At 45.2% G+C, this 17,044-nt stretch overlaps 1 protein-coding gene and 1 long non-coding RNA gene across 2 annotated transcripts in view; one reads left to right on the top strand and one right to left on the bottom strand.

The window, feature by feature from the left end:
- Window positions 1-17,044, top strand: part of LOC141085529 (uncharacterized) — a 60,397-nt gene that overhangs the window by 24,003 nt on the left and 19,350 nt on the right. The window lies entirely within an intron of this gene.
- LIN7B (lin-7 homolog B, crumbs cell polarity complex component) overlaps window positions 1-17,044 on the bottom strand; it is a 59,783-nt gene that overhangs the window by 19,902 nt on the left and 22,837 nt on the right. Inside the window, exons 3-4 of the mRNA XM_073570955.1 lie at window positions 14,855-14,926; window positions 12,312-12,521 (exon numbers count right to left, since the gene is read on the bottom strand). Of these exons, the coding sequence (XP_073427056.1) occupies window positions 12,312-12,521; window positions 14,855-14,926 (282 nt within the window). The remainder of the gene's footprint in view (window positions 1-12,311; window positions 12,522-14,854; window positions 14,927-17,044) is intronic.

Raw genomic sequence — 17,044 nt, forward strand, 5'->3', positions numbered from 1 at the left:
ATGAATGGGTGCACCAAAGACATAGGTAAGGAACTGAGGTTTTACCGCCAACATCCTGTGAGACCTGCATTCAGCATAGCCAGAGGCCTGTAGTTATTGCCTGAAACTCCCGAGTGCCGGAGACTCAGTGCAGAACACCGGACACCTTCACTCGGGAACGGAGTGTGAAAGAGGTGAGCATCCTGACCCGTGCTCTCTGTAGGATCTCCTCTCCCCCAAAGATGTCATCTTATAGCACCTACACCATAGCAGTCTGTCCTGACGCTCCAACCTCACCCCCCCTTCTTCCTCCATACTGCGCAAAGAATAGACACAGGACCTTCTGTTCCTGTGTAAGGGTGTGACAGATACTTTTGTATATCTGCCCCCGACGATAACAATTGTAGTGTGAACATTGACTTGGATTTTAGTGCGTTTAATTGCATAATGTGAAGTGTGTAAAATGTAATGTAAAATGCATGGAGTTTTATAAGTACTGATGCTGCTGTGTGGGTACTGTATTGATAATGCCTAAGGTAACCTCGTATACTCAGTTCAGCGATAGGAACATTAGGGCAGATAGGCAGTGGTGGACTTTTTAGTGTATAATTGATAGATATAGTATACGTATTGTGTAAATGTTAATATAGGAAAGTAATGCAAGCTGTGTGCTTGAATGTAGGTGAAAGGTTAGGTCATCCCAGCAACCGACTGCAGGAACAGATACAGTCAAATATTTGGGACCAGCCCAGCATGGCAAGGTGTAGGTCAAGCAAGAAGGGGAAACATTTCCTGGTTTTGTCAGTCGGAGTTAGTGTGAGGTTCGTGTGAAATTCAGGTTCAAGCTGCAGTGGGCATGAAGCATGTGGTGTACATATCGTTCTAACAGCATTTCGTATGAAATTTCCTGTGGACCTTCCAGTAACATCAGGGTCTATGGCACAAACTAGGAAGAAAAAAATGGTTAGCATTCGACTTTTTCCGAAACGATGCTAGTGAAAGGAACCCCAGTGTCAGGAACACCACACTGCACTTGCTCACTGAGCCAGTGCGGGTGTCCTGAGTACAAAGACAGTACTCAAAGATACCTGTGGAGCAGGGCAGCAGCGGAGACGATGCGTGCTTCAGAGTATCAGGACCTGAAGCACATGACTGCTGGGGGTGTGGCCTAAGCTCCACAGATCTAGGAGCTGCAGGGAAACTCCTAGAAAGGTAACTACGGGACAATGTTACCAAGGGGCATAGACAGAGAACGAAACCAGACGAAGCCAGGGTCAAAGCACCAGATAGCAATACAGTACCACGGGGTTAAGACAGAAAGGATAGTCAGGACGTAGCAATAGGTCAGAAAACCAGAACGGGCAATTGACGGTAGAATAGGGACAAACTGTAACGGAGTAACGATAGCCAAGCCAGGAGGTCAGAACCGGAGAAGACAGTAGTACCAAAGCGAGAGACGGAGTACAGAGTGAGGGAACAGGCCGGGTCATACACGGGAAGCAAACAAGCAACGCAGAATACACGCACACCAGGGGTCAGACACACCAGAACAACAGTATAGCTGACAGAGAACCCTGGTAAAGAGTGAGTATAAATACCCCTCCCAGATCCAGAAAGAGGCCACAAACACTTAACCCTGTGAGTGCAGGGCAAGAACCCTGTTCAAACCATGACAGTACCCCCCTCTTAATGGGGGGGCCACTGGACCCCCAGGCTTGTCTGGGTATCTGGCATGGAAAGCCTGCACCAGACGATCGGCATGCACCGAACTGGCCGGAACCCATGACCGATCCTCCAGAGAGTACCCCTTCCAGTGTATCAGATACAGGAGTCTCCGGCGCACCCACCGGGAGTCAACAATGCGCCCTACTTCATACTCCAGCTGCCCCTCTACCAGCACTGGCGGAGCATTTGATGAGGGATCCTCTCTCACCGTCCCCACAGGCTTTAACAGGGACCTGTGGAAGACATTAGAAATTTTAAAGGAGGTGGGCAGCTGCAGTCGGTAGGCTACTGGGTTAACAACCTCCACAACTTTGTATGGGGCAATAAACTTGGGGCCCAGCTTTATAGAAGGTATCTTAAGCTTGATATTGCGGGTGGATAGCCACACCTTCTCCCCTACTGCAAATGCTGGACCTGGCCCCCTCCTCCTGTCAGCAAACCGTTTATAGTTTTCCTGGGCCTTGGAAATATTCTTCTGAACCTCCCTCCAAAGAATTCTAAGACGTTGTGTCACATCCTCAGCACCAGGACAACCTGAATCCATACGGGAAAACTCTCCAAAATGTGGGTTAAAGCCATAGTTGACCTGAAAAGGAGACTTCCCAGTAGACTGACTCACACGACCGTTGAATGCAAACTCTGCCATGGGCAATACCTCACACCAGTCCTCCTGCCTGGAAGAGGCCAAGCATCTCAGAATCTGCTCCAACGATTGGTTCGTGCGCTCCGTCTGTCCATTAGACTCTGGGTGGTAGGCAGAGGAGAAGGACAACGAAATCCCCAGCTTTTTGCAAAAATCCCTCCAGAACCTGGCTACAAACTGTACCCCTCTGTCTGACACCACATTCATAGGCACTCCATGTAACCTAATTATATGCTGCATAAATAAGCGGGCCAGGGTTTCAGCAGATGGTAACGCAGGGAGAGGTACAAAGTGAGCTTGTTTTGAAAACCTATCCACCACCACCCATATCACCGAGTTGCCTCTGGAAGGAGGAAGATTTGTGATAAAATCCATGGACAAATGTGTCCATGGTCTATCCGGAATTGGCAAAGGCACCAATTCCCCGGCCGGCCGGACCTGAGAACTTTTAGAACGAGCGCACACCCCACATGCAGTCACAAACTTTTTAATATCTGTTACCATAGAGGGCCACCAGAAATCCCTCGCAATTGCCCCCGGGGTAGCTGCAATCCCAGGATGAGCACTCAATACAGAATCGTGAAATTCCTGCATAAGTCCGAGACGGAAACGTTCCGGTACAAATAATTTACCCGGGGGTTTACCACCAGGAGCCCCAGCCTGGGCCTCCAAAATCTCTCTCTGTAACTCAGATGAGATTTCGGCCACCACTACTCCTGGCTGAAGAATGGAGGAGGGAGGTTCTGGAGGGGACACCGAATCAAAGCTTCGGGATACGGCATCAGCCTTGATGTTTTTAGATCCCGGGCGGAATGTGATGGTAAACTGAAAACGAGAAAAAAAAAGCGCCCACCGAGCCTGTCTGGGGTCAATCTCTTGGCAGACTCGATATAGGCCAAATTTTTGTGATCAGTGACGACTGTAATGGGATGAACAGACCACTCCAAGAAATGCCTCCATTCTTCAAAAGCCAACTTTACCGCCAACAACTCTCTATTGCCGACATCGTAATTTCTCTCGGCAGAGGAAAATTTTTTAGAGATGAAGGCGCAAGGCCTCAGGTTAGTAAGGGTAGGAGGGCCCTGAGACAAAACTGCCCCCACCCCCACTTCCGAGGCGTCAACCTCCACGACAAAAGGTCTTGACGGGTCGGGTTGTACCAATACAGGGGCTGAAGAAAAGCACTTTTTTAATGTCATGAAAGAGTTTTTTGCAGCTACAGACCAATTTTTTACATCAGCTCCCTTGAGAGTGAGGTCCGTTAGAGGCTTTACCACCTGCGAAAAGCCCTTAATAAATTTCCTATAAAAGTTGGCAAAGCCCAAAAATCGTTGCAACCCTTTCAAGTCATGAGGTTGCACCCACTCCGTAACAGCCTGGACTTTCTTAGGATCCATGCGGAACCCCTCCCCTGACACAATCAACCCCAGAAAGGATACTTCTTGCATGAAAAATGAGCATTTTTCCAGCTTGGCATACAAATAATTCTCCCTCAGTCTCATGAGAACCATCCGCAAATGGTGCAAGTGAGATTGACTGTCCACCGAGTACACCGGAATGTCATCCAAATAGATAACCACAAAACGACCGATTAAATCAGAGAAAATTACATTAATAAAATTCTGAAAAACAGCAGGAGCATTGGTGAGACCAAAGGGCATAACCAAGTTTTCGAACAGCCCTTCAGTCGTCAGGAATGCTGTTTTCCATTCGTCCCCTTCACGGACTCTTATAAGGTTATATGCCCCACGTAAATCCAGTTTAGAGAACCACTTGGCCCCGGTGAGTTGGTTACATAGATCAGGAATTAGGGGGAGAGGGTATGCATTTTTCACAGTAATCTTGTTTAATTCCCGAAAGTCGAGGCACGGCCGCAAACCACCATCTTTTTTCTTAACAAAAAAGAAGCCCGCTGCCACAGGTGAAACAGAAGGCCTAATATGCCCTTTGCGGAGACTCTCAGTAATGTACTCCTTCATGGCTAGACGTTTGGGCCTGGACAAATTGAACAGGCGAGCCTTGGGTAACTTGGCTCCAGGGACTAGATTAATGGCACAATCAAAGGGTCTATGTGGTGGTAGCGCCTCAGCCTCACTTTCAGAAAATACGTCTTCAAAATCTTTCAGGCACTCCGGAATACCTTCCAGATCGACAGACGACACTGACACAGATTTTACTGGGGTGACAAGGGTTGTCAAGTTACAACATAGACCATTAGCCATACAACCCCACTGAATGATCTCCCCTGTGACCCAGTCAATAGTAGGATTGTGACGTTGAAGCCAAGGCATACCCAGTATCAGTCCAGCCGGCAGATTATTTATGACAAAACATCTTAATTTTTCCACGTGAGTGGAACCCACTTTCAGAGAAAAGGTATCAGTCATGAAACAAATTCCCTCCTGGGTGATAGGAGACGAATCAATTGCCACGATTTTAACAGGATCTTTTAACCTGACTGTCCCTATCTTATGAAAAGTCACAACTTTGGCATCGATCAGATTAATAGAAGAACCACAGTCAACAAAGGCGGTAGTCCCAACCGGACCGCCTGTAAGTTCCAGTTCCACCGGAAGCAGAATTTTAGTAAGCGAGTAAAAGGGTACCTGGGAGTCTGGGCAACCTCCTCGATTGTTACCCAGACTCAGTCGTTTTCCTGACGGCTTCACTGAAGGGCAAGAAGGACAGTTCCTTCTCCAATGTCCAGCGGATCCACAGTAAAAGCACAACTGGTTGTTTCTTCGGTGTCTCCTCTCTTTTTCCTCCAATGACGTGACACCAACCTCCATGCGCTCAGGACTAGATGCAGCGTCTCTCAGATTGGAGAATAAAGGGGTCTCCTGCAGCATGACCCCTCTTGCCCGCAGCCTACGGTCCATGCGGACAGCCTGGATCATAGCGTCCTCCAAAGAATCCGGTGGAGGATGAAGGGCTAGGGCATCTTTCAAACGTTCGGACAGGCCTCTACAGAACAAACCCCGGAGGGCAGCGTCATCCCAGGAGACCTCCGCTGCCCAGCGTCTGAACTCAGAGCAGAACCATTCAGCAGAGTTGTTTCCCTGTGTCACACTCATCACCATATCCTCTGCCAGATGCACTCTATCAGGCTCATCATAAATGTGCCCCAGAGCCTCAAAGAACAAATTCACAGACATGCGTTCAGGAGCAGAGGAAGAGAGAGAGAAAGCCCATGCCTGTGGAGCCCCACGAAGTTGGGAAATGACGACCCCCACCCTCTGGAACTCATCCCCGGAGGAGCGGGGCCTCAGAGTAAAAAACAGCTTGCATCCTTCCCTGAAAGACCTGAACTCCTTTTTATCCCCTGAGAAAAGGTCTGGCAATTTGACCAGAGATTCTGGGAATGCCAATGACACATCTCTATCCCCAGCACAAGAATCCCCTGTAGCGGCAGCCCCCTGTACCGTATCCACCAACTGTTGCTGGGTCTGGGCCATCGTGCGCTGTTCCACATTAAGTTTGTGGAACATTTGGGTCAGGTGCTTGACCTGACCAGCCAAAGCTTTTATGGGATCCATGAGGATAACACACTTTTTTTTTTTTTTTTCCCTCAGAGGGGGGAAAAAATACTGAAATGGTCAGCTATAATGTCAGGAACACCGCACTGCACTTGCTCACTGAGCCAGTGCGGGTGTCCTGAGTACAAAGACAGTACTCAAAGATACCTGTGGAGCGGGGCAGCAGCGGTGACGATGCGTGCTTCAGAGTATCAGGACCTGAAGCACATGACTGCTGGGGGCGTGGCCTAAGCTCCACAGATCTAGGAGCTGCAGGGAAACTCCTAGAAAGGTAACTACGGGACAATGTTACCAAGGGGCATAGACAGAGAACGAAACCAGATGAAGCCAGGGTCAAAGCACCAGATAGCAATACAGTACCACGGGGTTAAGACAGAAAGGATAGTCAGGATGTAGCAATAGGTCAGAAAACCAGAACGGGCAATAGATGGTAGAATAGGGACAAACTGTAACGGAGTAACGATAGCCAAGCCAGGAGGTCAGAACCGGAGAAGACAATAGTACCAAAGCGAGAGATGGAGTACAGAGTGAGGGAACAGGCCGGGTCATACACGGGAAGCAAACAAGCAACGCAGAATACACGCACACCAGGGGTCAGACACACCAGAACAACAGTATAGCTGACAGAGAACCCTGGTAAAGAGTGAGTATAAATACCCCTCCCAGATCCAGAAAGAGGCCACGAACACTTAACCCTGTGAGTGCAGGGCAAGAACCCTGTTCAAACCATGACACCCAGGTCCCATAAGCATAAGTTCAGAGAAAATCACTGCACACATGCAAGAAAAATAATGCTTCAGGTGAGTATTTATTTGGTGCTGATAGGTGAAGCGACAATTTAAACGACGTTTCGGCCAATCATTGGCCTTTATCATATAGTCGCCCTTTCAAAAAAGCATCATGGGAAAACCAGGTAAGTAGTGTCACCGCAATGAAACATCACATAGAGCCTATTGGGTCCAGTTTAGAGTCAATGCCCAGTGTAAGCAATGAGTTCAGGAGGAGCCGGGCTCCATGGAGTATGTGCTAGATTCATTGGTGGCGCAGTGGAGGATGCAGACACTTCTGTGATAGTAGGTTCAATACTTGTTAAGCTAACCCAGCCCATCCCAACCCCTTCCAAAAACCCCACTATACTTACTATACATTGGATCTCATTGTTCCTTACAAACCTACATGATCCACCAGTGCTACTACACCCTGCTGCTTAGCACATTATATTCAGCCATCTTCATTACTTGACACGCCCATGCTTCCTTCTTTGTTTCCTACATTTCATTTATGCTGCTTCAAATGTCCTTTCTAACCCAACCTTCAACCCCCTTATTGGTCTGAGAGGAAATGAAACCACTTACCAATCCCAAACCAATTATAGGCCACAGATGGAGCCTTCTTATGCGACCCAAATATCTTCAGCACCATGTTGCTAACCATTCTGTCACACAACTTAACTCCCAGCCCAAACGCACTAAACTTTCCGCTACTATAGATCTTTACAAGAAGATGTGATCTGCCTTCAAAAAACATATTTCTCTAAAACATCATACCCAAAGTTCATGTCCCCCTCTTACCCACTTTTCTATCCCGTCAGTGCCTCAAATAAAACCAAAGGTGTAGCCATTTATTTTAATTAATCTGTCCCTTTGCATTTAAATCATTAGTGGCGGACAAAGATGACCGCTGCCTAATGGTGACTGGCATCATTTCAAATGAACTGTTGACCTTTGTTTCCTTTTACGCCCCCAACACTCATCAATCTACCTTTCTCTCCCATCTGCTAGACCTAGTCTTTGAGCATGCTCAATGCACTACATTGCTCTGTGGCAACTCAAACTGTATACTCAATTCTCAACTGGATAAGGCTAAGTGCAGACCTACTTTTTGGCCCTGCGGATTTTTCCGCGCAGAATTGAAGAAATCCGCAGGTCAAATGACCTGCATTTTTCCTGCGGATTTCTTCCTTTTTTCTTGCGGTTTTTGTGCGGTTTTCCCCTGTGGATTTCCCCCTGCGGATTTGGAGAATGGAGCAGGTGGAAAACCGCACAAAAGAAGTGACATGCTGCATATTTTGAACCACAAGAAAACCACGCAGAAAAATCTGCAGCGTCTGCACAGCGTTTTTTTTTTTCTATTGACTTACATGCTACTGTACATCACAATGTGGATATGCAGCGTTTCTGTGCGGTAAAATCCGCTGCGGATCCGCTGGATATCTGCATCGTGTGCACTTGGCCTTAGTCTACAGATCCCCAACCCCCAATTCCCTCACCTACTGCATTTTCAGCAGACTTGGTCTCCTTCACAAACACCTTTCCCACTACCAGTGGGTAGACTTATAGAGAGAGAGGAACCCTTCGGTCAAAGATTTTACTTATTTCTCTCCAAGTCACTTAGTCTATACCAGAGTAGATCATATATTCGCTCACCCAGTGTTCATATCTAACATAACAAACATCTCCATTCTTTCCACTCCTTGGTCATTCCCCAATTAATCTGACAAGCTCCTCACTACAGCCGCGTCCTAACTGGACTCTGAATGATTCCTTTCTCTTCTATCCAGAAATCTCCCAAAGACTGAATAACTACCTCGATGATTACTTCTCTTTGAACCAGCAGACAGCCACTTCACCAATTCTCCTTCCTTTCGGAATCTCATAAAGCAGAACTAAGAGGCTTCGGCATCCAAGAAGCTGCTCGCAATAAAAAAGAAAGACTTATAAGAACAGCTGAACCTGAGAATAAGGTGTCAGTATTAGAGGCTTAGATTAAGAACTTGCCCTCCACCTCCACATATCGAGAATTAACAAATGCACGTTCTGAACTCGATCTTACTTTGTCTGAAAACGCAGATCGATTTGTGGTCAAACTATGGACCAATATTCCTAATTAATGTAGATCTCTAACTTTTAGATAAAATCTTGGCTCAACGTTTGAATTCTGGGTTGGGATCCCCCATACAAAAAGACCAGATTGGCTTTGCTCCTCAAAGACAAGCATCTGATTACATATGAAGGGTCTCTCATTTCCTGCATTACTGCAAACAACGCAAGTTAGCAAGCATGCTACCATAACTCAACATCAAAAACGCCTTTGATTATTTCTTCGTGGCCTTACCTATTTGCAATATCACGGAAATGGAATTTCACTGATCAATTTTTCTTTAAGGATTTACGCTGGCTTTTTTTTTTCCTATCAAAAGAGGAACTCGCCAAGGGTGTCCCCCATCACCACTACTATTCCTTCTCGCAAATGAGTCACTAGCAATCTACTTCTGCCTGGACCCAAACATTCAAGACACAGAATTGGCGTCTATTTCCCTCAAATTTTTTATGTTTGCAGACAACGTCTTGCTCCTCTTAACCAACCAACAGACTTCCCGGCCTGCCCTGCTCCAATCCCTTCAGAGCTTCAAACAAATCTCTGATTAACCAAACAAAATCATACTCTATGAACATTTCCCTTTCAGCTATCACGATTTCACAGCTCAAACTAACTCCTCTTCCAATGGGCCACAAACCACTTAGACTATCTAGGTGTGAAATTAATGGCCAATATAGAATCCCTTTTTTCCACAAACTACCCTCAAACGCTTCTCCAAACATGGGGGAAGCTGCAGCTGTCTTGGTTGTCCCATATATTAGCGCTAAACATTACTCCCTAAGTTACTTATTTTGTGCATTACCAATGTCCCTACCATCACACACTACCTCAAAACAACCCAAAGCTTAGTTAACACCTTTGTCTGGAAGGATGGCCTCCGCAGAGTCAACAGAGCCACACTATATATCGTAGCCGCCTGAAATCTAACAAAATACTACCAAGCAGCCCAAGTAGCTTAATTAACCTTATATGTAATCAGAAAAAGATAAGCAGGTTTTAGAAAAAATGGATCACACAAAAAACTAATAACTTTAAAATCAGTTTTTAATCTAATTTATTAAAATATTAACACAGTAAACAAACTAACTATTAATTGCCTTTCCAGGCCAAACAAATGGTCAAAACTCAATGTAAAGGTATACTCTAATAAGAAAAAACAATGTACCCTATTTCACCCTATAATTCCCTTAAGGATCCCCTACCTGTCTGCAAAGGTTGGCATCCTACCTTGAATGGAAAATGGAGCCCCTGCTCACCGGTGGCTGCCCCTAGAATAGCCATATAATTACCTATCTATACAAGAAAGATTGTTAAAGATTAGCCAAGGTCATCATAAAGTCACTATATCAGGGTTACAATATCACAAATCCCCATATACATACACATCCAGATTGGGGACCACAAATCGTGACAAGGAAAACAGTTGGAAAATCATAAGATAGGGAGGGGAGGGGCTGGTAGGTACTAGACTGGTAGGTGTGTGTCTAGGCGCTAAGGGAGAAGTTACCAGAAGGGCCCTGTCAAATAACAGTCATATAGAGCAAAAACAATATATACCACCAGTCAAATGACAGAAGGGCACATCAATACCAACAGATACTAGATTTTTTTGAACAGAGATTAAAGCAGATAACTCAGGGATTAGCAAAGGACTTCAGTCTAATATGCCTAGCCCTCAGAAATCCCTAAACAGTTGTCCCTACCTTAGGGCAGGTTCACATAGCGTTAATGCAGTCCATTCAAAGCATAGTGTTGACGGACTGCATTAATGCTACTCCCATAACGCGATCGCGTTATGTCCTCCCGCTAGCACAGATGCTTCATCTGCGCTAGCTGTGACAGACTTGCGGATGCTACAGACCGCGTCCGAGGGTCCATCACAGAATGATGGCACATCGCTAACGCATGCCGATTATGGCATGCAATAGCGATGCGCTCATCTATAGCAGTGTATGGGTGCGTTAACGTATCCGTTACATAGCGTTAATGCCGCTATGTAACGGATGCGTTAAACACACCCCCTTAACGGTATGTGAACCCAACCTAACTGCGGAGGTTGGCACCCTAGCTTGTACACAATATCGCGATTCCATTCAACGATGGCTCACCCTCACTTCCCGTAAATGCTCTCCCTTATATATACTGTCTATACATCTCCCTTATACTGTCTATTTAATCAGGGTAGGGAGTAGGGAAATAATAAAAAGCTGAGGGGGATAGGTAAGACAAAAAAGACACGGTATAATCAAGATAATTCTGATTCAAGGTGCTAAAGTGCATTCATAAACAAAAGAAGAAAAAATACTTCATGGTGATTGAGCTCTGTCAATAATATTGCATTATGCACTATAAGGCCCACGCCTAATATTATAATAAGCCTAGATGTACATTCAACAAGCGGCATTTATCATTTTAACAAATAGTTTAGAGGTAATACAGGTAGAGCACAAGGTCAAATCCATCAACATAACACCTATTACACAGTGCCCAGAGACAATACCATGTCCAAAAACAATGGTCCATTCACAACAGAAAAAACGTACCTGCCTGTTGAGGCTGCTAAAATATCACTTATGGATAGCAGATAAGTCCCCAAACACTCCTAAGTCCTCATCCCATTTGTATTTTTAGTGGCTAAACAAACCATAACTTGGAAAAAATGAGGTCTGGATCTATCGGAGGTCAAAAAACACCTGTCATAATTAATGAAAAATTATCAGCCATACTCACAGATAAAGTCCACAAATTTTAGAACGTTTGGCTCCCCTGGGCGAAATACACTAATCTTACCACCTTCGCCACACCACTCCTTCACCTTAAAAGTTGTGTCACCTCTTTCTCTTCATGAAGTACCTAGTAATCATGAGACTTGACAGGTATTCCCCTTCGGGCCTCTCTTCCGTACTCTCCATTCTTCTCTCCTCCCCGTCCCTTTATATGTTTGCCCCCCTTACAACTCTTTTAATCATGTGTTTGTACAAATATTTTATTATGTATTATGATTGTAATATGTTAAAATCCTTAATAAAAAAATGTATTGTTAAAAAAAAGTTGTACAACCAAGCCCTGCCTATGCTAGAGATGTGCCCACACTATAACCGTCAGATGCTGGCTATCTTACACACTTAACATCTACCTGTAACAGCAGCAATCAGAGCTAGTTCTGATCAGCGCTGTTGTTAAACCCTAAATTACTGCTGTCAATTTCTAACAGCAGCATGTAAGGGGTTAACAGAAGCACTGATAAGAGGTAGCTCTGATTGCTGCTGTTACAGGCAGATGCACTGGGGTGCACTCTTCTATTCGCCTATTGAAGCAATCGCAGGTTTGTGATCAACCATCCTGAGCCATTTTTATTACTCTTGTCCTCTACTGTGCTGGATGGGTTTTTGGAGCTCCTGAAAACTCCAAAGTCTAGGTGAAACCGCAATCTCGCATCCCTGATACCGATAACATTAAGGCTCTGAGTATTTATTTAAAAAGTTAAAATAAACCATGTGCCAGTTGCTATAACAGGGGAAGATTGACAAAATAAAGTCATATCTTACCACTCCATTGACAGACAGCAGCTGGTCCCCACGTTTCAGTCCTCCGTGGCGATCTGCCACTCCACCAGGAATAATACGTGAAATGTAGATAGGGGAGTTTTGTTCTTTGCCTCCCATGATATTGAACCCTAGGCCTTCATCTGTTTTTGGAAGCTCCACAACTCTTGGGTGAGCATGACCTTCACTGGCAGCAAAGGCGGCAACCGTAGCCTATATGGGAAGGAAGATTTGACGGTTTGTGAAGTTAGAAATTCAGATCTTTTGGTGTTTCGCTAAGTATAACGTGGTCAAGGAGTAACTTGAAAGTTCCCTATTCTTGATGAAAATTTTGGATAAAAACTCCAAAACCATCACTTATCCTTTGTAGTACTATTGTCTTCTTACTTGTCAGAGGTAGACTGTCATGATGGGGTGTCTTGAACCCATCAGAGAGCCCACCTTTCATCCATACAGAATAGGATGATGCTTTGCCCGTAGTGCATAAATATGAGCAGCCCACTCTATGGACAGTCACCAGTCCAAGCTGCAATATAGAAACATAACGGTCCACATTTATATATAAAAAAAAAATGGCATCATGTTATCCAAATGCTAATTGTTGAATCCATGTAGAGGAAAGGTCGCACTCAGCAGGATGAAGTATAACTCATTTATTGACACATACAATACATGTCAGGTCAGAGTAAGGGTGGCATGAGTGTTACAAGCTGACAAGGGCTGTTTCACGCTGTTCTAGCGCTTCCACGGGTCCCAAAGATTTGATTGCTGCGAGGTCAAGCACCTGGGAGTCCAGGATGACAGCTTGCTGCCAGACACATACCATCAGTTGATACATGGTAATAGCAGTGCCGTCCGCCTTTTCTACTTTGTCAAATGCTAATTGTACTCACTTCATCTCCGCCACTACATATTTATCACACCAATGCATCCCAATGTTAAATTTTGCTCAAATTACAACAGTGGAACTTTTTAGACATGGTAGCAAATTTCCCAACAACCGGGGACCAATGGTGTCATACGTCACAATTCAATGCTGAATTTATTTTTTGGGGCAAATTGTCTGATGTCAGAAGGTTAACCGGGCTCCTTTACTCATAATTTCTTGATGGTTTGTCCAGTGGAAATAAGTTACCACCAAACCACAGGATAGGTGATAACTTCTAGATCATTTCTGGTCCGGCTGCTGGGACCATCAACGATTAACAGAACAGGGCACTTTAATCCTCGTTAGAAAGGAGCAGCACAATCTTGACTGCTGAACCATTCTTTCCCTATGTATCAGCGAAGAGCTGCACTCGCCTTCCTCCAATCGCCCCGTAGAGAATGAATGGAGCGGTGGTTTGGCATGTGCATGGCCTCTCCTAATGGAGATAAACGTGCTCTTTCTGGGATAAAAGTTCCTTGTTCCTGTGATCTGATCAATGCAGGTCCCAGTGGTCAGACTCCCAACAATCAGAAAGTTATTGCCTATTCTATTTGGGCTATGTGCACACGGTACGGATCCTCCCGCGGATTTTTCCGCGCGGATTTTACTAAATCCGCAGGTCAAATGACCTGCATTTTTCCTGCGGATTTCTTCCTTTTTTTTTGGCAGTTTTACTGCGGTTTTTGTGCGATTTTCCACCTGCGGATTTGTAGAATGGAGCAGGTGGAAAACTGCAGCAAAACCGCACAAAAGAAGTGACATGCTGCTTTTTTTTTTACCACACAAAAAACGCGCGGAAAAATCCGCAGCGAGTGCACATCATTTTTTTTTTTTTCATAGGCTATAATGGTACTGTACATCACCTGCAGTTCTGCTGCAGATCTGCAGCGGCGAATCCGCTGCGGATCCGCAGTAGAAACCGCACCGTGTGCACAGAGCCTTATAGTTGGTAACTAGAGTTGGTGTGAATCTATTCGCAGGACCAGGTCCATCAGCCAGGTTGGTAATCTGTGGCCATTGAATAGAAGTCCTGAGAAGCGGCTCCTGTTTAGATTAGCCGGTCTGACGTGACGTGGCACCAGGCCTACTAATCAAAAGAAAGCCGCAGAGACCGGGAAGTAAGAGGCGGTCCTCGAGTCTCCCATCCAGTGATCACAGATTATTGACATATGATCAAGTCTAGTCATACTGTATCTTGTTTTCACTGGCCCTTTATGTTTTGGCATGAAAAAATGGCATAAAACATTGATAAATTTGGCCTAAGGATTTAATATAATAAAATGTCACAAATTGTTCCAAATTTTGTCTGTAAAGTTAATAAATGTTCCCCAATATGTTGTTTAGAATTTCTAGAAATATGATTATTGCACACAAGTCTGCATTATCATTACTTCTCTATATAAATGGTAGCACACTTACACGAAATAGACCTAGTGGCCAGTGATTGGTTCCAAATCAGATCCCAATGAGGTTGTCCTCAGCAGGATTTTTGAGTCAAGCCTGGGCCACCAGAGAATCCTCCAGTATGCCCTAGGGTTTGTCTTACAGAATTGTTATCAGACATGTGAATCTAAAAAATAGGAGTTGGCATAATGGTATATTGCAAATCATAACTCACCCTGGCAGTGGCGTGTGCCCTTATTTCAGCATTACCACTGATATCTAGGGTATCATATAACTGCTCATATACCTGTATGGAGAGAATACAGAAGAAAATAATGTAAATTCCATGGTATACTTTCCATAAAGTGAAAACATAACTACAATTATTGATTTGGACATATCAAGTGCACTTGATTCTGCTAATTTACAAATTCTCTTCAATAAACGACTTAAAACAGATAAAAACAATATTGTGAATTTAAATAGATTGTATTAATCAGAGGTACCAAAGTCTATGAATGAAAATAGTTAAAATATATATATGTCCACAATCCGTGGAGGACAGGATGGTAAGTAGTGAGGTGGAGTAGGGCTTCCAACACCAGCATTATTACATGTCGAGTATCTGCCTAAGTTTAGGAACTGTAAATAGTACTGACAGTTTTTGATGGTACTGCCATCTGCAACATTGGGGACTATTCCCCTTAATGATGACTGGAGTTCCCCCCACTGTCAGTGACAGCCACAATTGTTTTATCTAAGACAACATGAATGTCTCCAAAGATAGATATCTGTCAGAGTGCTCCTAGAGATCAATAAATGGTAACTGGCCAGAGTACCCATATAGGTAGTGACCAGCCAGAGTGCTTCCATAGACAGTGACCAGCCAGAGTTCTTCCATAGACAGTGATCAGCCAGAGTGCTTCCATAGACCATGATCAGCCATAGTGCCCTCATAGACGGTGATCAGCCAGAGTGCTTCCATATACAGTGACCAGCCAGAGTTCCCTCATAGATAGTGACCAGCAAGAGTACCCTCATAGACAGTGACCAGCCAAAGTACCCTCAAAGACAGTTACCAGCCAAAGTACCCTCACAGACAATGACCAGCCAGAGTGCCTCAGAAGAGAGTGCCCCAACAGAAAGCTATCAAAGAGTAGCTTAAATTAACTTAGCACTGTCTAAGTGACCCAAGAGAAAGTGATCACAGACCCTCAATAGCCAGGGACCACGCAGGGTTCCACAGAAGTCAATCACCTACCAGAAAGTCTATATATGCACTGATCAAAAAAATAAAGGGAACACTTAAACAACATAATGTAACTCCAAGTCAATCACACTTCTGTCAAATCAGCCTCTCCACTTATGAAGCAACACCGAATGTGAATCAATTTCTCCTGCTGTTGTGCAAATGGAACAGACAACAGGTAGAAATGATCAGCAATTCGCAAGACAACCCCTAGAAAGGAGTGGTTTTGAAGGGGGTGACCACAAACCATTTCTCTATTCTCATCCTTTTTGGCTGTTCTTTGGTTACGTTGCATTTTGTCATTGCTCTCACCCCTAGAGGTACAGTAGCATGAGGCGGTGCCTACACCCACAGAGGTTGCTAAGGTAGTGCAGGTCATCCAGGATGGCACATCAATGCGAGCTGTGGCAAGAAGGGTAGCTGTGTCTGTCAGCACAGAGCAGACACCAGTAGACAGGCCAGTACATCACGAGACGTGGAGGGGGCCATAGGAGGGCAACAACCCAGCACCCAGACCACTACATCTTTGTGCACAGAGGAACAGAAGGAGCAGTGTCAAAGCCCTGTAAAGTGACCTCTAGTAGGCCATTAACATCCATGTGTCTGGTCAGTTAAAAACAGACTCCATGAGGGTGGTATGAGGGCCCCACATCCACAAGTGGGTGTTGGGCTTACAGCCCAACACCGTGCAGGGCGATAGGTAATTGTCTGAGAATACCAAGATTGACAGCTTCGATATTGGCACCCTGTGCTCTTCACGGATGAAAGCAGGTTCACACTGAACACATGTGACAGAGTCTGGAGAAGCCGTGGAGAATGTTCTGCTGCCTGTAATATCCTCCAGCATGGTCGGTTTGGCAGTGGGTCAGTAATGGTGTGGGGAGGCATTTCTTTGGAGGGCCGCACAGCCCTCCATGTGCTAGCCAAAGGTACCCTGACTGCCATTTGGTACCGGGATAAGATCCTCAGACCCATGGTGAGACCAATGCACTGGACTCTGGGTTCCTTCTGATGCATGACAATGCTAGGCCTCATGTGGCTGAAGTGTGTCAGCAGTTCCTGCATGATGAAGACATTGATGCTATAGATTCTCCTGCCCGCTCCCCAGATGTGAATCCAATCAAGCACATCTGGGACATTGTGACAATAGCCAGAGTGCCCCCATGGGCTAGCCAG

This window comes from Dendrobates tinctorius, unplaced genomic scaffold (assembly GCF_039654945.1).
Source record: "Dendrobates tinctorius isolate UK_male_01 unplaced genomic scaffold, ASM3965494v1 ptg000028l, whole genome shotgun sequence".
NCBI classification, from domain to species: domain Eukaryota; kingdom Metazoa; phylum Chordata; class Amphibia; order Anura; family Dendrobatidae; genus Dendrobates; species Dendrobates tinctorius.